The sequence below is a fragment of the Saccoglossus kowalevskii genome, chromosome 6, assembly GCF_978046115.1.
Source record: "Saccoglossus kowalevskii chromosome 6, keSacKowa6.1, whole genome shotgun sequence".
NCBI classification, from domain to species: domain Eukaryota; kingdom Metazoa; phylum Hemichordata; class Enteropneusta; family Harrimaniidae; genus Saccoglossus; species Saccoglossus kowalevskii.
The window spans coordinates 29,914,509-29,937,441 of NC_140646.1; the positions used below are offsets into that span (position 1 = coordinate 29,914,509).

The window sequence follows — 22,933 nt, forward strand, 5'->3', positions numbered from 1 at the left end:
ATTACACATTTTTACAGTGTACGAAAAAAATATTTGATTGATTACGCTGTACGTCTAGCCTGTGATTACAGAATTACGGAATTTATTTTTTCAATTTACGTTGTACGAACAAAAAATATTTCATTTACGTTGAACGAAAATAACCCTTGCCCCCCCCCCCCCCATATGACGAATCACCATATACCAATGGAGCTATTGGCAATGAAATCCATGCACTTTTATACTGTAACCATACTGGAATAACAAATGCTCGTACTCAATTTCTGAATGTAGTTAGCATTTATAATGAAAGTATCCTTAAACTATCAAAACAACAAATGTTTACAGAAATTTTAAGTTCGAGAGATGGGTTCATTGCCAATAGTACTAGCAAATTTATTGACAGCATTTTATTTTACTATAAGTAATTTTACTTAGACTTTAGTTATTTATGTATTTTCTTTTGTCTCGTGTGTGTACTTGTGTTTTATTATATTTAATAAGATAATGTAATAAAATATATTATTTAGTGTCAAATAAAATATACTATACTACTAGTATTTACTCGTAGTGTAAATATAACCATAATTTTTGCAATATAAAATTCGCGATTCCCAACACTAGTACACCTAATAAAACAATGTTGACCTATTTATTTTCACATACAGACCCACACAGAGAAGTCAAAGTTACTGTGCGCAATAATCTAGAAATGTTGACGAAATGAACATTGTAGCGAATGCATACATTTTCTGTGGGATGATGGGTGACTTATTCTGCTCTTGGAATGAATTGCAAAACAAACCAAACCCTACATAAAACTAACGTTTGTTTTCACGATCGGAAGCGTTGTTGGGTATTGTGTAATGATATATTGCTTCCTTACCTGCAACGCAACGTCTTGTATTGCTCTATATAATAGTTTAATAACACATCTACAGAATCCGTCCTATGGTTTCTAATGGCTGTAGGTAATACGAAACGATCAAATATAGGGGAAGTATCAAAGGATATAAGAGGGGATTATGTCTTGAATGGAACAGATACACCATTCATTGCAGCAAATTACACAATTTTGGTTATTGGTTTGCTTGTCCATCAGAAAGCGGTACAGCTCAAAAAGTTTAAGATGAATTCCATGAAATTTTCAGAATGGGTTGCCATTGTCATTTTGGTAGTGATGTGGTTATCATTGAAACAGGAATTTAGTCTATTGGTAACTAGTATAGTTATGAACGAATGTTCATGACATTTTCAGGGAAGATTCCAATCAAATACATGTTTGGGAAAATTTGGGTCTGGTTGCCATGGAAGCGATTTTCTCCATTTATAACTCCAAATGTTCAGGAATTTTCATGAAAAATCGTTTGAGGAAGATCTGGATCTCATAGTCATGAAAACAGAAATGTTTTCAATGATTATTCATAGGTAGATAGAATCGCTGTCTAATTCGTTCAGTAAAAAAAATATTCAAGATCAATTTTGATTTTCTTTTCACAAAGAGACTGAAAACGCAAGTAAATATAACAAAGGGTTTTTTCTCATAAAAAGTTGTATGAATACAATAGAGTAGAGATATTAATAAAGACAAGGACATAAGCAGCTGTGGCAGAGGTTTGAATTTGCTCTGAGTGTCCTCTAATTATGGATAGAATATAATAAACGAGTGCTCAGAGAGCCACATATTACACAGAAATCACAACATACATCCATACGACAGACAGTTTGATGACATATACTTACATTTTCACCAGTCAAACTTTGTATTATAAAAAAAAAACACTGTTTTTAATTTGGTGATTGCCTATAATACAAATATACATTTCTTGAAAATAAAGGTATGCCTGACAGAATAGGAAGATACAATTACAAATCAAGTACACATCCACCTTCATGTTTTCTCAAGCACATAGACATCAATTTGGTTTACCGGTATGTCATGACGAAGACAGGACTCATGGAAGACTACACAAGGTACTTGCGCTTCTACACGTATGGTGCTTTATTACAAAACCTCTGAACCTGACAAAGCATCATTAATATATTTGCTGTTATACATTTAATCAAATATAAGAACAACAAATCTCTATCCAAAGATGCAAATATACATACTGTAAAATACTTTATTTTCGCTGGAATTAATTTTCGCTGAAATGACTTTTTATAATGTGTTATATGGAATTTATTTTCAGTGATTTTTGGTGAGTTGAATGTAAAAGATAGGAAAAAAGGTATATTCGCTGGATTTTATTTTCACTGAATCATTCCTTCAGCGAAAATTAATTCCAAGCTAAAACTACAGTATTCCACAGTACCAGGAAATGTTTGGAAGTCGGCAAGCACTTTTGAGGAAAAATATGCATGTTACATCTTGCCGGAATGATGTGGGTTGACTGTGGCGCAATATATTGCATGACATTAATGACAACATTTGTAATATAGACATAACATAGTGCTTAAAATTGTTAAATAGAATTTTTTTTAAATAGAATGTTTAGTGCAAGGCTTTGGTGTGTGTTATTATTACATGGTTTCACGAGATAATTTTAAGTTCACTGCAAGATCTCATATAAAAGCATGGATTGATTGATTGATTGAAAGTCGGCCACAAAAATGATTTGATTTTGAACTTCTTTGTAGTTCAATGTCAAAATACTGATCTTTCAGAGAGAAATATGGCATTGACGTCCTCTTACTTCAAAATTGACCCTCATTAAATGTGTATAGCACATTATTAAGTGTGGAAATAACCAAAAAATACATTTGCGTTTGTTGAATCCCATGCAATGTTTTGATACTATTTGACACTACGGTCTATTAATTTACAGAGTCTTATGGATCTTGTGCTGACTGTTGTCACTTACAGCAAATAATACACATATAACATAATAGTATTGCTTACAGTATCAAAATAAGATATTGTTACATGAATAAAAGGTTGTCATAGCCCTGGAAGAGATTGAAAATCTGAGTTATTGGTGTATTCTATCTACACCTCTCTCTCTCTCTAAATGCACATAATCAACTACTGGTATACAACAAAATATCAGATGATTTCATAATTTTACCAAATAAAAAGAACATAGTTAAACTATTGTAAACTTACTCTGATTGTTTAAGACCTTGAACACTATATTGTTCCCAGTATATGCATTTTCCAAAACTCTTAAAATTTTGATGAAACCAAATGAAAATAATTTCTTATTGGCTACAACACTTGATTATAATTTAAAAAAAAAAATAATCAGTCTTATTTTGAGTTACAAGGTGACAAAAATCGTTATACAAAAGATTAATATGTAATAATTTGTTTGAAACCTCCGATATGGCATGCAAATCTAAATATAACTGTCTACATGTAACAACGATTGAAATTGTTGAAGTGAAAACTACAAAAAAATTTAAATCGAGCACCAATCAGACTAATATCTCATGAATTATGTCCACAATAATAAGCAAGTTATATTTTTAAAAAACATTTTGAGTATAAAACTAAAAAAATGATACCTCTGAAATATACATGCAAGATTGCCATTTGAAAATACAGCTTGGTATGAAAAAGAAAAGCAACTAATTAAGTTTTATGACCACATGAAAAGTTATCAGTATAATACCGATGACAACGATGACAATGACAGATATTTAACACCCCTATTCAGTGCATTCATATCACGAGAAAACTAAACAATTTCACAAAAATAATATTACATTTAGCCTCTATGTTCAGAAAAAGCATATGTACATGACATATCAACAACAACAAAAGTATTAAAAAGGACTAATTAAAAAAAGGAGATGTATACAAGTATAAATAGATAAAATAATCAGGAATAAGAAAAAACTGCTGGTTCACATAAATAAAAATATGTCTATGCTTTCAACACCTTCCTGTACCATTCGCTAACAACCAAAATGGTAAATCTTATCCACATAAAAAAAAAAAAAAACATTTTTCTTGTTACATTTTCTCCATCAAGATATGCTTTGATCTAAGATTTTATAGAAATTACAGACCATAGAACTTATTTATGATTTTTCTTCTGTGGTGGTCTGATCTTATCGGATCATTTTTAGAACAGAGAGGACATTTTTAATCTACATCCAAGCATGCACCATATACAATGTACAATGTCACCTTAGAATTGGGAGGTGGCATGAGTGTGCATGGAGGTCATTAATTACAGTATCAGATGACCCTTGCTCAACAAGAAGGATCTGCACTTGTTTCTGCAGATATTTTTGTTATTAGTCTGTCTGTAAATAGTGCAAACCACCATTGCTGCAGCTGGTGAAAGGCGGTTATGAATAATATTAATACTTTGAGTGCCATAATTTTTCTCAACAAAATTTTGCTTGTATTTTTCTTTTTTGAATAATTTTGGATCAAATTGAACTTAATTTCTTGATTGAAATTTTGGTAAAAATATGTGGATTTTGAAAATTGTATATAGTGTTACAGTACATATTGATACCTCAATATCAACAAGACTATCGTAACTATTTTGAACCAGAAATCACCCAAAGCCTAACAGCATAATTCTGTTCTGTCGATCGCAAAACAAATTTGCTACAAATTTCAGCTGTGATGTAATGGGTGACTGGCTGGAACCAGCTTGGAATGTGCACTGTTTTAAATCTATAAAAGGAATACCTTTGTCCAAATATGGTCAAACAGGCCTGGGTATGCATGACATGGAAAATTATTGCACTGCTTTTGCTCAGCAGGTTTCTCATAGCGTTATGAGGCCAGGCAATACAACTAATATACAAATTTTGCTGTACATGCTGTCTAGGCTTGTTGTAATATGTAACAGTGAGATTTTATCCATTACCAACAATTCTCTCATTCATGATTTTTATTATATGCATTCCATATAATATAGCAAATACGATGAAAATTAAAAACAAATACACCTGAGAAGAGATTTCATAAAAACCTAACTTGAAAGATTGGGAAAGGCAGGAATATTTAATATGCATAAAGCAGTTATTGCATAATTCAATTTATTTTTGATTTTTAATGCGTTTTTGTCATACTTAAATTACTGGATTATAGATACACCTGATTACACCACAGACGTGTACAAGTGGATTATTTATGTCACAAAAATATGTTTTTCATGTCACCATAGTAACACACTATCTATACAAAATAACGTAAATTGTATTTAAAAAGTACTCTTTAAAAAAAATTGCTTTGCTAGCACTGATAAAACATGATTTGTTCAATATTTAAATTCAAAGACTTGTAAACTTATAAGACACAAATATAGAATAGGCCTGATGTAATAATAATAAAAAATACAATTTCACTAAATATAATTACAAAATTTAGAGAATGCTATGGAATTTTGTTCACAGTATGTGACTTAGTACTTTTGATCCAAAAAAGAGAGAAACAAAGAAAATCCACAAAGTTTGAAAATAGAAACCAATCTTCGCCATATTTCTGAATTACATACTTGTGAAGTTTTGCCGTCTTGCCTCATGAATAAATTGTAATCACCTCTCTTCCTCCGCCTCTCACCATTAAAATCCTGTCAATCCCCTCAGTTAATACTTCTAAGAATTCAATATCTGTTAAAGTAACTGTCAAGGATAAAATGTGACACAGGTGCAAATTAGAGACAGATTTAAGCATGAGGGTCGTCACCTGCGAACGTGCGGGAATTGAGTCCCAAGCAACGATAACACACACTAAAAATGCAAAAGCTCATGGGTAGACGCTTGTTTGTAAACAATGACACGCTATGGCCATCTGACGCATGTGCAGGTGACGACTCCCCCGATTTAATTTACAACAACTCATTGAAAATGACACAGTCCCTGTAAAATTGTTGAAAGTTCTCTTTGTGCTCGTCATATTAAAGCGGAGGGGTTGTCGCAAGCGTGTCCTTGAAACTTGAGTTCCAAGTGGCGTATACAACAGATTGTTTATTTACATCAAAACACGTGTTCCGTGTAGTAGTCTTATGGCCAAAAACTAAAAACAGCCGTTATTCGGCCTTCTTTGATCTGATTATGAAACACACTGATATGTATGATGTATGTGCTAAATTTGAATGAAAATGGTACTTAAATTGTGGAAATATAGTAGTAAGGCCAAAAAGTCAGATGACTGTCAATCGGCCATCCTTGACCAGATTTTGAAACAAATTGTCATGGACATGCATCCTAACATGTATAAAGTACATGTATGTGCCAAATTTGAATGAAAACTGACAGAGCATGTCCAAGATACCGCATAAAAAACAAAAACAAGATGCCTGCCAGTCGACCATCTTTGATCTAATTGTGAAATAAATCGTCATGGACATGTATCCTAACATGTATAATCTATGTATCAAGTTTGAATGACAACTGACAAAGCATGTCCAAAATACAACATTTTCAAAAAACAAGATGGCTGCCAGTCGGCCATTTTGAATCGAATCGCTAAACCACTGCCTGTGCATATGTCCCACATAAAGTACTAGGCACATGCAAACAATGAACAGAATCGGCCCAAGGGATTCTGAGATACGACTCCGGACGAACGCATGGATGCACGGATGCACAGAGACCGAATTATAAGTCTTAGTTTTCGGACTTCGTCTGAATGGGGACTAATTAACTAAATCACTTCTATAGTGACATATAAGTACTAATGCCACAACACTATATTAGATATATTAATTATAAAATTCATCAGAAATTCCTAATACATAATCTGCACTCGTAACAAAATCTTTTCAGAATTTTCATAAGATTATATCAAATGTAGAAATATTTTTTAAGATATATCCCAATTTCAATAGATGATTTGAACAAATTATGATTACTGACTATGATTACTAACACAAAAAGAAAATGTTTCCCACTAAACTGGTTTGGAAATCTCAAAATCACCTATAGTATAGGCACAAATCTATTTTTAGGTTAAAAGGGGAGAGTAGGTACAGTAGCAGTAATGATGTCCTAGAAAAATATTGTCATAAACATGTCATAAACATGCAAGTTCTATTATGAATGGTAAATTCCAGTAATCAAAGGATACAGTTCGCATCGCCGGTTGTATTAGTAGGTGGACCAGGTAAATTCAGTATCACCAGTTTAGCATCATGTGACTTCTCTACAATCACTTCGTTTAGACTCACCGCTGTGTGCATGCGTCGTACGTTCAAGGCATGCCTGTGGAGAGAGCACAACGCAATAAAATATAGAAAATGTATGCAACAAACTAAAGGTCTTTATGTCTTTACTGTCACTTAATACCATGTACAATACAGTCTCTGTTAATTTCAGTCATAAACATTGATCAAAATATCTATGTTGAATATAAAATTAATTATTCAAGAAATATACCAATCAATGTTTTTGCAGAAAAAGTATGTGAAATTAACATAAACTTACGGTTTGATATGAAGTAAATTTTTATAGTATTCTTTGATTTCCCTCGCTGGTCTTGTACTAGGTTTTCTTGGCAGTTTCTTATGCTCTGCAGCTGGTCTGCTTGGAGTATCTGTAGTTTCACTGTCAACATCAATGGTTGCTATGGGAACCTTACATCCCTCATCCGTGTCGCTTTCAACATCTGCATCATTACCATCCATTTTGCTCTCGGTGTCTGTCTCAGTGGCGCTGAACTCCCCCGGCATTTCTCCATTTTCTTCCAGGCCTTCCATCAATCCTTCTTCGACTAACTGTGCTTCATCTGCGGCTGCCAGTTCTTCCATTTTCACTGATTCATTGAAACTATCTTGCTTTTTTTGGTCCTTCATTGCAGGATGTCTTTGGTCCAGAAGACGTTGAACCTAATTACAAAATCAAGTCAATTTAAATTGTTAATAGATATAAAATATACTGTATTTGCTCTATTAGTTGCACATGTGCTTTAATTTATGTAAATAACAGACTTGTTCCTATCTTCAAAAATTAGTAATATTTTAATTGATGATTGATAATTGATGATACAACAAATGCGATTTTTTTTTTGCACTTCTCATTAAAATGCGCTTTTAATAGGGCAAATATGGCAATGAAATGGACCATACACATCCAATGAATCATGTAAGTTTTTACCTAATACTGTAAAAACATTATTCACTGGTTTTTAATTTTGCTATTTTAGCTGATAAGTAAAATTCAAAATTAAATCTATGTGAACATGTAAAATAACAACAGAACTCATTGTTTCTCTGCTAAATTCATGAACATAAAACCCAGTGAAATTACTCAAAACACCATGAAATTTAATCCCAGTGAAAAAATGGTTTAACAGTATAGGACCATATCAGACTTGACAGTGGTTAGCACATTTTCATTAAACCTTTGAATTCCATAGTCAAATTTCATTTCCATTCACAAAATAGAAAATATTTGATTTTTCAAAGACTTTTTTCACAAATTTTGATTAAGACCTATAGCCAATAGAAATTCAGGTCCATTTTGCCCAAAAATGAGAAACAAAATTATTGAAAAATTCTTGAAAATAAGCAAAATGTTATACCAAAATTATATCAACTTTCTATTCAACAGGTGTCTGATTTGCATATGACAAAACAAAACATTGATATCAAAAAAACAAAGGCGATTGATAACAAATGTCTGAACCAGCTGTCATGAGTTGAAATGGTCAACTCATGCATTATATGATGTTTTGTTTTTTTTAATAAGGGAAGGTAGAGAGAAGTAAATAAAGTTATACAACATTCTAGGAAATCAACAAATAATAGAACACCTAGGGAGGTCATATACTTAACACAACATCTAGGGAAGTCATACAACTACAACATCTGAGGGGGAGGGGGGTCATGCACCTAAAAAAAACATGTAGGAGGTCATATACTTAACACAACATCTAGGGAAGTCATACAACTACAACATCTGTGGGGGAGGGGGGGTCATGCACCTAAAAAACATGTAGGAGGTCATACACTTAACACAACATCTAGGGAAGTCATACAACTACAACATCTGTGAGGGAGGGGGTCATGCACCTAAAAAAACATGTAGGAGGTCATACACTCAACACAACATCTAGGGAAGTCATACAACTACAACATCTGTGAGGGAGGGGGTCATGCACCTAAAAAAACATGTAGGAGGTCATACACTCAACACAACATCTAGGGAAGTCATACAACTACAACATCTGTGAGGGAGGGGGTCATGCACCTAAAAAAACATGTAGGAGGTCATACACTTAACACAACATCTAGGGAAGTCATACAACTAATACAACATTCAGTGAGATCATACAACTAATACAACATCTACGGAGGTCAACAAAGATATTAGGGGTCAACCATTTGAAATTATGGGGGGGCTGGAAAAATAGGATTTTTTTTTAATATGCCGCCCTTTCTTTGCTGCAATACCTTGCATGCATTTTTTTTTCTCAGTGGCAGGCTTGTAATTTTTTTTCAACAAATCTACCCCTCCCATGATTTCAAATGGCCAACCCCTTACATCTGGAAAGGTCATGGTCATACACCTATTTCAACATCTAAGGTCATACAATATCTAGACAGGTCACCAGCAGACAACATTAAGGAGGAAGGAGTAATGTAAAAAAATGAATTGAAATAAAAACTAATTGGTATGCATATTTAAACCAATATGACTTGCCTTTGAACAAAATTTTAACAAAATCGGTTAAGTGTGTCATAGATCAGGGGGGACTTGACACCTTAACAATAAAACAAAATGGCCGCCAGTTGGTTACCAGGTAAATTTCGATGAAATTCAAAAACAAATCAGTCAGTCGGTCATTTTGAATCAAATCTGATCAGTAATCCACCACTGGTCATTACTAATTTGCCTGAGAAATGCTCAAACTTGACAAAAATTATTGTAACAAAAAAAAAAATCCATAAAAATGTATGCCATTATGACTTTTCATTGTACCACTATTCAAACAAAATTGGTCCAGGCCGGTCTGAATGAACAAATAAACGAGCGAGATCTACTGTACAAGTTCCCTTTCCGGATGACATCCAACAGGAAATAAAAACATCACAATGTATCAGCCAGCAAACATGTTTGGACAACTGACTCTGGTTGAATGCTCAAGCAAATGATGTATGTTAATTATCAAACAAATTATGTAAATTTTAATGGGGTTGTTAGTATCACTTTGTATATTACTAGATCTACTTCATAGGGTAGATAACCATGCCAACTCATAGCGTGGGTGATGACACCCACACAGCACTGATTTCTCAGTACACATGGGCAGTGAAATCATTTTTGTGATGAGAATGTAGTAGTGATAACAGTGATAATAGATTGTGTTTTTGTGACGTATCTCACCTCCGCAGTCAGCATAAATCCCTGCAGTATTGAACATAAAAGGAAATAAACACTGAATAAAAGAGTTTTTAAAAAAACAAGACAATTTATAAAAGTCTTGAGAAGTTTTAAATCTTCAGGTCAAAGGTTGTAGAAATGCAGGTGACATCTGTAAACTGGTATTTTTTTTCACAGCTATAAATTGTTATGTTTTGAGAGTTTTTATGACAGAATTCAGTGAATTAAATGTTCACAGCTACAAAGTTTTGCGATTTCTCTCCACTCACAGAATGTGAAATTAAATTTTTTATTTGCATCAAAAAAAAACATGTTCCTGTTGAATGTTGTTTTCATTTAACACTAACAAAAAAAGGTTGCTTTATGAATTCTGCCACCAGAGGGAGCCAAACATAACTACATGTGTATAGTTATATTAATTATCAGACTTAAACTTCTCAAACTGAGGAGGAATTAAAATAGAGTGAAGGGAAGTGAATTATATTCAGAAATGAGCTGCCAAGACAAAGGATAAGTCTGTACTTTTTTGAATTTCTCACCTCACGTCTTGACTGTTTCTTTGTTAGTTTCATCTCTTTCAACATTTCGTGTCTCTGTTCCATCATCAACGTCCTCTCATAGGTATATGCGTTGATGTCGCTGTCAAGCTGAGAAAAGCAGACAATTCAGAGCATGGCAAATATCAGTACAAACATTGAACTATTTACATCAACATAAAAACAGTGTCACCTCTGAAAGCAAAATTTTGATAGAGTGACCGAACCATCCTGAAATTATGAAATAAAAAAGATTCAAAACCATATGCATGGATGGACAAACTTCTATTCTTCTAGGTAGTATGAAAAGACGGAGAGAGAGAGAGAGAGAGAGAGAGAGAGAGAGAGATAGGCTTGTAAACAGACTAGCTACTAACCATTTCAATGACTTCAACTTCAGCTTCTATTCTAAGCAGATGTAAAAACATTTCAAGATCTTTTTTCATTTGTATGCTGTTATCCTCCATCTCTGAGAATTTGATTAAGGTGTTTTTAAACACAATATCATGATAATATGCTCATACAACAAGAACAATGTGTACTCAGATATTGAGACTATCTGAAGTTTCAGCATCACAAAACATAATCACCTCAGTAAATGCTCTGGATAAATCACATTTAGTTATTATTACCTCTGACACTGAAAACAATAGAATTTACCTGCCCATAAAATGATGTATGAATGTGTTCAAAAGTGATACGTTTGAATATCTTTCAAATTTGGTAAATGTGCGACATGTTTACGCCAGACACAGAAGCGCATTATGAAAATAGAATCACCTTCTGGAAAGCAAATGTTCGCACTGCGCACAATGTTCATCCTTGCCATTTCTAGCTGTTATCTCTCATTACGTTATTATTGCAAGCACGGAATAGATGTATAATAGGAAGTTTATTTTGAGAATAATGCAAAGTATGCACTCAGGCAGTACAGCAATATCATACTCTGCTATGTGTTGGTCGATACGGTCAACTTAGTGCTTTTGTGCATACTTTGTGGTATCCTTGTAATAACCTCATATTACTATTATTAGATTTTACACCTTCAGCAAAAATAAATTTCAAGTGAAAATAAAGCATTCCACACTACTAGATTTTAGTGAAAAACAACAGATGTTGCAATGGCAGATTAAGACATCTTGTAAAGCCAACAATTTAGATTTTACTGTTTTTGAAGATTTATTGTGAGCGCCACCTAGAGTTCAGAGTTGTTAATAGTTTGTTTAAGCCATTAGAACCGCGTAGCGGACTGTCTCAAGACGATGCCGCGTAGTCCGACAGAGTTCTTACAGGCATGTTTTAGCAAGTTACTGAGTTTTTGTGAGTTGAATGAACATGAGCAGTGTTGCCAAAATAAACAAGCCAAGACTGGATCTGAGGTGTCCACTTTTGATTGTTATTGACAGAAATCTTGTAAGCTGTAATTCATCACTTCTCGTATCGAGCTTGTGAACAAATGCCCTGTAAGTAAGCCTATAGTTGTTTGGATAACTGTGGAAATTGTTTGCGGTTATACATCTTACTGCAAATCATCAGCAGGTCAAGTTTTTAGGTTTTTAGTTATCATCTATGTAGAGTGTAATTCTGAGACATGTAGGAATGTCTTTTTCGCGAGCATGTCTTTTTTTAGCGAATTTAGCAAGAAAACTGATTTGCTAATTCAACATGTTAATGACTTTATTATAAATTCAAAATGGCGGCCAAACAAAGAAATCAACAATGACAAGAGAGATTCGCTAAATAAACATTTCGCTATTATGTCATTTTACCCAAATTCGCTAAAATTGCATGCCGCTTTTTCAACATGTTTTACAGCAGTGAAGACCAAACTGATAAATAGCAAATATTGTACAACTAGAACTTTTAAGTGATTTTTTTTTCTTTTTTATCGAAACAAAAGCGTACACACACAGAGAAACTAAAAAGAAAACAAAAATGAGATGTGGGCCATTGTGACGATTTCTATTTTGTTCTGTCATGTCATGTGCCATCTCATTGACTCATCGCCTGATGATGTCATTTTTTCCCATTGGTTTCAGCTATCCATGGAGGCTGTGTGTGTGTTATGGTAATTTCATTGGCCACCATACTGAGGATGGTCAATGCGAGAACGGCATCAATGAAGGCATCTTCGCTAGCCAAGGTCTAAGTTTATTCGGCCAAGCCTCTAAACAGACTTTGGCAGGACGACCATCAAATATGCGTATTCTAACAGCGCCCCCAGTAGTCAGTTGTGGCTAATCATTGTCCAATCAGCTTGCGTGTTACAAATCCCTCTTTGGAGTTTCATTTTAAACAAAAAGGCGGCGCCCATGAATCGTGATATTTTGTTTTATAATTTGGTTCGCCCAAGCTGATTGGGCACCTTGTTTCGAGGTGCGCCCAATCAGATCTCACTGCTTAAGATACGCAATTAGCCTATGAGATCCTGCACGGTATCGTGTAGAGGTCTATAGGTCAAAGACATGGGACCGTGCGATTCGGTGGATGCAATGAAGGTATTACCAATCTTACAGTTGGGTGATAACTATAGTAAAAGGATACGTGCCACAGTGAATATCCTAAGTTGACAGTTTTTCCATGTCTTGTGTTGCTTTAGTAGGAATGGTAACAGCATTAACATACCTCCATCATCTGTAAGTTAGCTAGATTAAGGAAATTGATGACACATGTACACAACATAAAATAAAAGTGATGCCACACAGATCAACTCCAATATTTCAGTCAACCAGTCATATCCCTGTCATAATGTTTGATAGCTAAAGTACCCACATATATACTCTCAGTCATTTTCATTATTTTCATTGTAATTCATATAATCAGTAGTACATCGCTTTAATTTTTTAAAAAGTAAGAATAAGAATTAATGTTACAAGCAGCATACTACTCAGCCAATCAGAAACCTTCGTTACATGATTTGAATGCTATAACTGAATATAGAGACTTGGTTCAAGATTATTGGAGGTTAGTCCAACATTATTAGGATTTCTATACCAGTCAGATATCATTACATATAAAGGATACGTACAATCCACCACACGTCTATTGTGCCCTCTTCAAACTTTTCTGAATTTTCAGGAAATAGATGAATGTTCTTTGGTACCAATAACGCATTTTTATTGGACGACACAACCCTAACGGTGTCTGATTAACACAAAACAAAAACATGTATATCAAATATTGTCAAACAATTGGTAATTTAGCCTTATAAAGTAGAAATAAACATAAAAGGGAAGTATTAACACTGTCAGTACAAATCAGAATGCGCTATACTGAATTAAACTGTTTTGGGGATGATATCTGGTAAAATTCAGAGACTATACACCTCAACATGGACATGAGGTAAAAAGTAGCTTAATTATACTGAACAGTAATTTTACAGAGCAGGATCTGTTTGTGTCTGGACCTGTGTGAATCTGGAATGAGGATATCTGGATATGTGTTTATCAGGATCTGTTTGTATCTTGACCTATGTTTGTCTGGACTCCAATCTGATTAAAATCTGATGTAGTGTACAGGCTTTAATTATTTTTTATTACTTTTGTTATTAATGCCTTTTAATTTTATTATTATTTTACTTTGATTTTGATTTCGTGTTTGTTTTTTTAATTCCGCCCTACATACATCTGACCCGATGCCTATGTAACGAGATTTCAATGAGACCCACTATCGACGATTTTAGTCAACGAATCACAGACCTCCTTCTATAGCGCACATGATGACGTCACGGGGCAGAGTCGGGGGCAAACACACTCAAATAAAATGGCGGATTATACAGACGTTAGCGACCGAGAAAAACACAGCTTTTCGGTAAGTTTATCATTGTCAAATGCAACGAAAGTCATTTTTATGTTAATATTGTGGCTCGAATGGTTCGAGTTTAGATCGTTATTTTGTGTAGTTATTTTTCCAGTCGCTTGCCCTGGAGACGGGTGATGTTTTGTTGACGATCAGGCCAAAATTGTCTATGGTATTGAAGCCGTAGCTGTAAATATTCATCAAATTGTATCAACAATTTGTACATTATTCAATAACTCTTTATTAAAGTAATTGAGCTGATTTGGACTGGAATAAAATATTTTTTATTTGGAATACATCGCAATTGATCAGGAAATGTTTTTTTTGCTCCAATTTTCTGCGCCGATGCCGTGGGCCGGTGACCATTATACAATTTAAAATCAGTTTGCATTGTTTACTATAGCTGTTTACAGTGTTCTAATCATTATAATTAACTTATTGTTTTGCTTCCATTCCAGATAATTATGCTCAGTGTTTGATGTAAAATTGAAGCGATGACTGAATGAACAAACCTTGGCTGGCGAAGATGTATCTGGAAGTGTACACATTTGTTGGAAATGAAACAAATATTCAATGTAATGACAAAAATTGTAAAATGCTGTGGAATTTCTTTTGTAAATAAAAATATACTAGCAATTTTCTATTAATGGTTTATTCAAGTGGGCAAAATATAATGTACAGAAAGATTGCCCGTATACACTGAAAAGTAAGCAACCGATAGCCTGTATAAAAGCGGGGCTGTGATTGGTTGTTACTTATGCAAGATTTGAACGGGACTTACATCGGATCAGATGTAGGTAGGGCGGAATTAAAAAAAAATCGCAAAATCAAATCAAAGTAAAATAATAAAATAAAAAGGCATTAATAACAAATATAATAAAAAATAAAATTAAAATAGGTTTATAGCCAAAATAATTAAAGCCCGTACACTACATCAGATTTTAATCAGATTAGTCTGGACTCCTGTGTGTATCTGGACTCCTGTGTGTATCTGGACCCCTGTGTGTATCTGGACCCCTGTGTGTATCTGGACCCCTGTGTGTATCTGGACCCCTGTGTGTATCTGGACTCCTGTGTGTATCTGGACTCCTGTGTGTATCTGGACTCCTGTGTGTATCTGGACTCCTGTGTGTATCTGGACTCCTGTGTGTATCTGGACTCTTGTGTGTATCTGGACCTGTGTGTATCTGGACCTGTGTGTATCTGGACCTGTGTGTATCTGGACCTGCGTGTATCTGACCCTGTGTGTATCTGGACCTGTGTGTATCTGGACATGTGTGTATCTGGACATGTGTGTATTTGATACCATGGGTAAATGACTCACCAATAAATACTTTCCATGACTTTTCATTTGTAGCCTGTCTCCATCCATATGGCCATCCCACAACTACAGTGTTGTGTTTTAAACCACCAAGTCCACATGTCTGGATACTGCAATACACATGTAGCCATATGATTTAGTTAGCATACACATACAAGAATCATGGGACACTATTGTTTGTGTAATTTTAATCCAGAAAGTAAATTTGTTGTGAGATTAGGCTTAACTGGAAGTGCCCCTTTAAGATCATTGGTAGTCATTCAACAAAAAAACCCCGAGAAGATGCTTCTCTAGGATCTAAATTACATCCTAATAAATAGACGTGAAAATTTATTAATAGTTGGATATTGATTTGAACACTTATCACATACTTTTTAAATACAATATATTCTTTTTGAAGAAAACTACCTACATTCTACTAGAAAGTAAGTACACTGTGTGAACAATACATCAAACATCACATCAGCCACACCCTACAAGGGTTAGACATAAGTACAATCGACTTACAGAGAACATATGCCATCAGATACTCGTTTAGACACCAGTACTTTTGCAAAGCCTCTAATCTTCTCCTCTGCCATGTATTTTCGAAGACACTAGAAATGAAACAAAATCATGCATGACCCGATTATTCTCCACTCCATTTTTCCTGTTGAATCTAATATTCGATACATTTTTTATAAAAAAATTTAAATACTGTTATAACACTGTTTGACATGTCACATTTCTTTATCCTGAAACCAACACTTTTCTCTGGAATTGATCAGTTTCTTTATTACAAACTGTCTGGGTTTACTCGTTAATCAAATGATTTCTCTGTTGAACGTTTTTAATGCCTAATCGGGCAGTATCAGACCAAAGTTGTTCTCTCATGATGAACTTGCATGAGATACAACATTAGAAATTATTTTTAGTGGCAAAGACCTGGTACTGGAATCACCTTTCTTCTGATTAGCCAAGCTGTGGAGCAATCACTCTACTGACTGAGCTAAGCAGCTGATTGATGAAGTAATGCAACAAATGGCCAGTGATAACACATGCTTTGTAGGTGCGTTGTGTACTTCTTGGTCAGCTTTTTTCTGATCTGATCATCAGTCTATCATCTGCATACATAACCACAATAGGGTTTGTAGAAAATTCACCAAAAACTGCTAAAATTTACTCCAGAAACAAGTGACATTGTAGGTGCAACATAGTTAATCAACAGGTTTTTTTTTGGGACGTCTACTGACTAAAATTGAATGCTTTTTGACTCAGCAGTTTACTAAAAAAAATATGGTTCAATCCTGTATTAGTGTCCTCTTACCACTTGGTTTACTCTCAGTAAAGCACTATATTTATATATACTTTATGAGGATTTAAGGTTAAAGCGTGAGGGTTGTTACCTGCGCATGTGCGGGAATTGAGTCCCAAGTGATGATAACAACAAATGCTATGTGTCATTGGTAGACACTTGTTTGTAAACATTGACATGCTATGGCCATCTGACGCATGTGCAGGTGATGACTCTCCCGCTTTAAACACCAGTAGCATTCAACCATTAGACAAGCATATTATTGAAGGCTACACAAATCATACTCATTATACTCATACTCATAGACATTATGGATGGCCATGCAATGAATAAAGACATTTTGAACACCGTAAGAAATAGATTTTAAATTTTCTGAGATACTGGACAGGAACCAACCAACCAAGGAGAACTACTATAACATCACTGCTGAATTCTGGCTCAGAAAATGAGCACAGGAAAACTGCTGCCACAGAAAAGCAGAATAAATCACACCAAAATACATCATAAAACAGAAGTTGCTCAACTGGGGTGAGTTTGATCAAGAAACTTAATGATGCCACTGGTTAAGAGTTGTAGAAAAACTAAGGCTTACACAGTAGCGAAAACTATTAACAATACTAGTACACACAAGAAGTACTGTTCATTTGTTCTCTACAATAGTGATTGACAACTTACTAATTTAGCTGCTTGTGCTTCTCCGTAGTTATTGAGGAAATCTCCTTCAATGACACTGCCAACCAGAGTTAGACCTTTACCTGTGATGATGTATACTAAACGTCAATACACAGTATAACATTTAGTTTCTGTAAATATTATTTGTGCAATACACAAACATCAAATCAATCTTTACATCTGTATTCAATGGGAATCTCTCTTAAATATTGAGGGGGTTTGTGATTTTTTTGGGGGTTAACAGATCACTGAAAACCTCCATGGTTACAGGTCGTCAAAATGAATGGAAAAAAATTGTGACAGCAGCCAATGCGTTAACATTAAGTAACCCCTTAATAAGAACCATATGAATTTAATAAAACAATAAGTGCCACATATTATAATAGTATTATTTTTATATACTTCATACTGTAGAATACTTTATTTTCGCTTGGAATTTATTTTCGCTATTTTCACTGAAGGGATGATTCCATGAAAATAAAATCCAGCGAATATACTTTTTTTCCTATATTTTCCTATATTTATTAAACTCATCAAAAATCAGTGAAAATAAATTCCATACAAAACGCCCAAAAAGCCTTTTCAGCGAAAATTAAATCCAGCGAAAATAAAGTATTCCACAGTAGTTAATACGATTTGTAGTACTAGTTTTTTGAGCTCAACTGTCACATCTATTAATAGGATTTTTTTAAAGTTCTGATTCAAAATGATCAACTCACAATGTGGAATACAATAATTACAAATGTATTTATTGTCAAATATATTTGGAACAAATTTGTCTGTATTATGACAATCAATAGGGGCTTGCAGTGATAAATCTGTAGACATAAACTGGATACATACCTGCTTTCAACTGACTAGCAAATGTCAGTAGTTTTCTCCCACTTTCCTTTGGTTGGTAGTTCCCATCCAATTTACACATAACCAAAATTTGGGGTCTGAAAAATATGAGCAAAATTTGTAATGTCTGTTTGGTTGAATAATGTAAATGCATTAATTATTATTTGCTGGTTATTAATTTTGCTATTTACACTGATAAGTAAAATCTGCATGAACATGTCAAATAAGGTAATAGAAATAATTGTTTTCCTACGAAGTTTGTGAACCCAGTGAAATAAATGGTGTTACAGAAGGAAACCAATGTATGGACCATTCCATTACTGTACAGGGGGAACTTACCTCCAATTTTTGGTATGTGGTGGGTTGTCTTCAAGTCTGAGTAGACTAAATCTTGCGGCCGTTAATGACAAACCCCTCAATCCATCTCCCCATTCTTTCTCAGCACTGAAATAAAAAAATATTAGAAAAATCAGTTGTATCCCGCTACCATGGAAACAAACTAACTAAGCATAGGATAAAAACATTTGGCACTACTTATTATAGGAGGCTGTCAGTGAAATATGTAAAATGATTCAGCTCTGAAGGCTTCTACTACAATTGTTACGGTAGCGATTTCAACCAAAATTGTGGGAATCAACTGTGAAACTTATTTCAATTTATCAAAGCCCAGGAGTCAGATTGTGTCTTCAGACGACAAAGCAGACGTTCTTCTCTTTGTTTCAAGATGACAAACTTGATGCAGGAAAATTAGAATGTGAAGCATTACTTATTAATATATTGTGGATTCCCTCTCAAAATGAAGGTGATAATTTTTGGCATGTGTCTGTGTCATTGAAATGAGTGTATGAATCAAGACTTCAAAATAAATTGTCTATTATATAGAGTGAATGTGTTATCATCTTATTAAATCTATACACTCACCCTCTATATTCTATGTACTTGTAAATACATAATGCTACTGCTGCAGCTACCAATGCATAGTACCAGCTAGAAATAAACATCAGAGAAATACACAGCCCAGCACCGAGTAATGATAGCGTCCAGTGGTAGTAACGGAATCGTGGTCTCCAATTAGGCGTTCTTAGCAATGTCTGGAGTGCACACGCAAAGTTAACAAACATATAACACATTAGGAAGAACCTGTGGAGTAGAGATTAGAATAGGATTAGAACTGAAGTTTAAAAAGCATATTGCAGTCAACCAACATTCTACATCACAGATTACATTCGGCATAGAATGCAAATGAGTCGGGGCTTTACCCTTCTTTTTATGTACAGTGGAAATTATTAAAATTGACTTACATAGTAATAATAGGAGCTACCATATCTAAACTAGCTATTAATATCCCAACTTCTGATATACAAAGCGTTAATAATAATGCCCATGTAGGTTCCCCAGTTGAAGAACCACGTCCAAATATTGCTAGAAATGGAATTATATTGTCTTTTGCTATGGCCTGTAGTAGACGTGGTGCTCCAGTTAAACTCTGTAGCCCTGCTCCAACAGTTGACATGAAAGAGCCAATCAGTATGACCCATTCATTTGGCCATGCCAGCTGAGCAACAACCAACGAACCACCAATACTTTCACCGAACCTGCGAAATGGAAAGAAGAATGAGATGAGAGGAGTTCAAAGTAGGAACAATATTTTGTTATTTTCTGTTGAATTCATAAAATGATAGAACTTACTTATCTCTGAGAACGACTCCTTTCCCAGTAGCACCAAAAAACAAAACAGTTGTCAAATCTACAATAATATAGTCAAGAAAATTGTCACAAGATTTGAAGGAACCAAAAATGAGCCAGTCAAAATCCGCTTTACAATAGTTTGAAAGTAAGCATTGATTTTGTAAGATATTTTGTGATTGGTCCTGGTTCAGAGATACGCTAGACTGACAATCAATGTACATCAGAACAAATTTAATATTTGAAATGTACATGTCATAATTTAGATATATAATTGAAACAGTAAAAAACTCAAATGAAGTAATTTGTAACATATGGTAATTTTAACAACAACTATAATTTTATCAAGATTCAAACACTAGAGGGCGCTCTAATAGAAAATTCTGTACAAAGTAGTGGAGGATACAAATAAAAGTAGTTGTCAAAATTGCCGCAATGGTTCCTCTTGGTATTGACTGCTGCGCATCTTTTAAATCACCAGATCTGTTTGATCCTGCCATTATACCTAAAGAAATAAGAAGAGATAACAATACATTGTTCAAAACCAAGAAGTAGTGTACTGTAATATACCAGTCTTTTCGCTGAAGGGATGAAAACACCATTTTTCTATATTTTACATTCAATTTATCAAACATCAGTGGAAATAAATTTATTAATATGAAACAACCAAAAACTCTTATCAGTGATTAATTTTAGCTAAAATAAAGTATTTGACAGTGCTTTAAAGGTTTTGTTTTTTGTTCTGGAAAAAAATGAAAAATGCTGCGAAGACACTGTTTTAATTTTATTTGCATTAAAATTATTCAATTTAGCTTGGAATTTCAGAACTTAAAGCGTTATCAACCATGGTATTTTTCTCAAATAACTGTAAATCCAATTTAAATACTAATTTGTACAGAAGTAATACACATAAATAGCATTCTATTATTGCGTCACAAATGATTAGGCCATTTGCTCCAAGAATAGATAGAACCATCCATCAGCTGGAACTACGCAAGTGATCATTATTAGACACAGTTCTCATCATGAAATACGCACAAGATAAAAGACCACTCAGCAAAGATAAACAACTTACCGGTGACTGACGGAAAGAAGATTGCTAGTAAAATTGTAAATGAAGTTGTCATGTCGGCCACAATCTGATTGTGTTTGCCTTGTTCACGTGGTAACACTTCTCCTTCTGCTCTGTACAAGTTTTTCCCATTGTCTACAATGATAGATAGAGGTTAGTCATTAGTTTCCATGACAACTGAATTGCTTCTCTTAAATATTTACCTTATCAAAAAAACAATGATTCATCTTCACGTTCTCAGGAAAATAATTGTAAAGTAACACTTTTCATCTCCTTTGCAAAAGAAATAAATCAATGATAGACATCGTACAGATCTAGTCTCTGATAGGATAGATTGGTACATTTTGTACAGTTAAATGCTTATTTGATAGAACATACTTTGATGACTTACTTCTAAAAATGTGGACAAGTCAGCAGACATTTTAACCTGGCCTTGCTTTAATTTACTCCATTCAATAATTTTTATAAACCTTCATTATAATCAATTATCTCTGGCTTTGCACATAATTTTGGTTCTACCTTTTCAATTTTTTTTAATAACATCACATCATCATCAATACTAATATAATTCCTGCATAATTATTATATTTATTATAAGATATAAGTGGAAATTTAAAAATAAACCATGAGCATTATTGAAAACAGTCTTCAGCAGTCATATGCTACTGACATCACATTGTAACCCGACCTTATTTTGTCATTGGCATGGAGACCAATTACTTTGCAGTAGTTGGATAGAAGAAAAAGAGAAAGTTTAGTTTTATTTGTATCAGTATTCTGCAAGTGCATAACAACATTAAACTGGACAGGTGCTGTTAGTTTAATAGCAGAATGCAGTATAGTAATTGTTATCGTCATGAGTAAGGCAGATTGAGCCAAATTTTGCACTACTGAGCATGTGCAATGCATTATGGAAGAGACTTTACTCATTGTGTATAATAGAAAACTTTTATTGAAATTAAATGTTATTTTTAAAATGTTTTAACAATATCCATAATAATACAAAATTTTGTTCTCCCATATGACCAAGCAAAATTTTGAAATACACAGAAATAATTATGCTGTATAAACCAGTGCAAAATGCAAATTTTGACTATTTCCATATTTCAATCAAAATTGTCTGGTGACCAATTTGGTGGTAACCCAATATAACTCATAATAATGAAAGAATGAAGCTTGACCTCCTTAAATGACAAATACAGCACACTGGTTGCCACTGTTATTAGGTAACATTTGACATGTAACAGACCCAATCACTAACTAAAGCTGTGAGCACTCATTTGGAATAATTTGATTAAACTCTAGCCTATATATAATGGTATGAGGTTGTCAATTGGCATTACTTGTACATAGAGTTGGACAAGTGACATCACAGATTATGTGTGTATCATCCAGTTCCATGAATAAGTGAACATCTTAGGTGATAACTTTTTTTATCATTAACT

At 34.0% G+C, this 22,933-nt stretch overlaps 1 protein-coding gene across 3 annotated transcripts in view; it reads right to left on the reverse strand.

Annotated features, from left to right (window-relative positions):
• Positions 1–1,739: 1,739 nt before the first annotated feature.
• LOC100376524 (solute carrier family 12 member 4-like) overlaps positions 1,740–22,933 on the reverse strand; it is a 67,644-nt gene continuing 46,450 nt past the window's right edge. For all 3 annotated transcript variants that reach the window (XM_085500345.1, XM_085500344.1, XM_085500346.1), the window contains 18 exons: positions 21,492–21,623; positions 20,823–20,921; positions 20,420–20,477; positions 20,032–20,325; positions 19,652–19,870; positions 19,070–19,174; positions 18,734–18,828; positions 17,894–17,973; positions 16,432–16,520; positions 15,928–16,034; positions 13,830–13,949; positions 13,350–13,439; positions 11,183–11,274; positions 10,809–10,916; positions 10,273–10,293; positions 7,372–7,772; positions 7,016–7,149; positions 1,740–5,556 (listed from right to left, as the gene is read on the reverse strand). In XM_085500345.1, the coding sequence (XP_085356471.1) occupies positions 5,465–5,556; positions 7,016–7,149; positions 7,372–7,772; positions 10,273–10,293; positions 10,809–10,916; positions 11,183–11,274; positions 13,350–13,439; positions 13,830–13,949; positions 15,928–16,034; positions 16,432–16,520; positions 17,894–17,973; positions 18,734–18,828; positions 19,070–19,174; positions 19,652–19,870; positions 20,032–20,325; positions 20,420–20,477; positions 20,823–20,921; positions 21,492–21,623 (2,336 nt within the window). In that variant the 3' untranslated portion in view covers positions 1,740–5,464. The remainder of the gene's footprint in view (positions 5,557–7,015; positions 7,150–7,371; positions 7,773–10,272; positions 10,294–10,808; positions 10,917–11,182; positions 11,275–13,349; positions 13,440–13,829; positions 13,950–15,927; positions 16,035–16,431; positions 16,521–17,893; positions 17,974–18,733; positions 18,829–19,069; positions 19,175–19,651; positions 19,871–20,031; positions 20,326–20,419; positions 20,478–20,822; positions 20,922–21,491; positions 21,624–22,933) is intronic.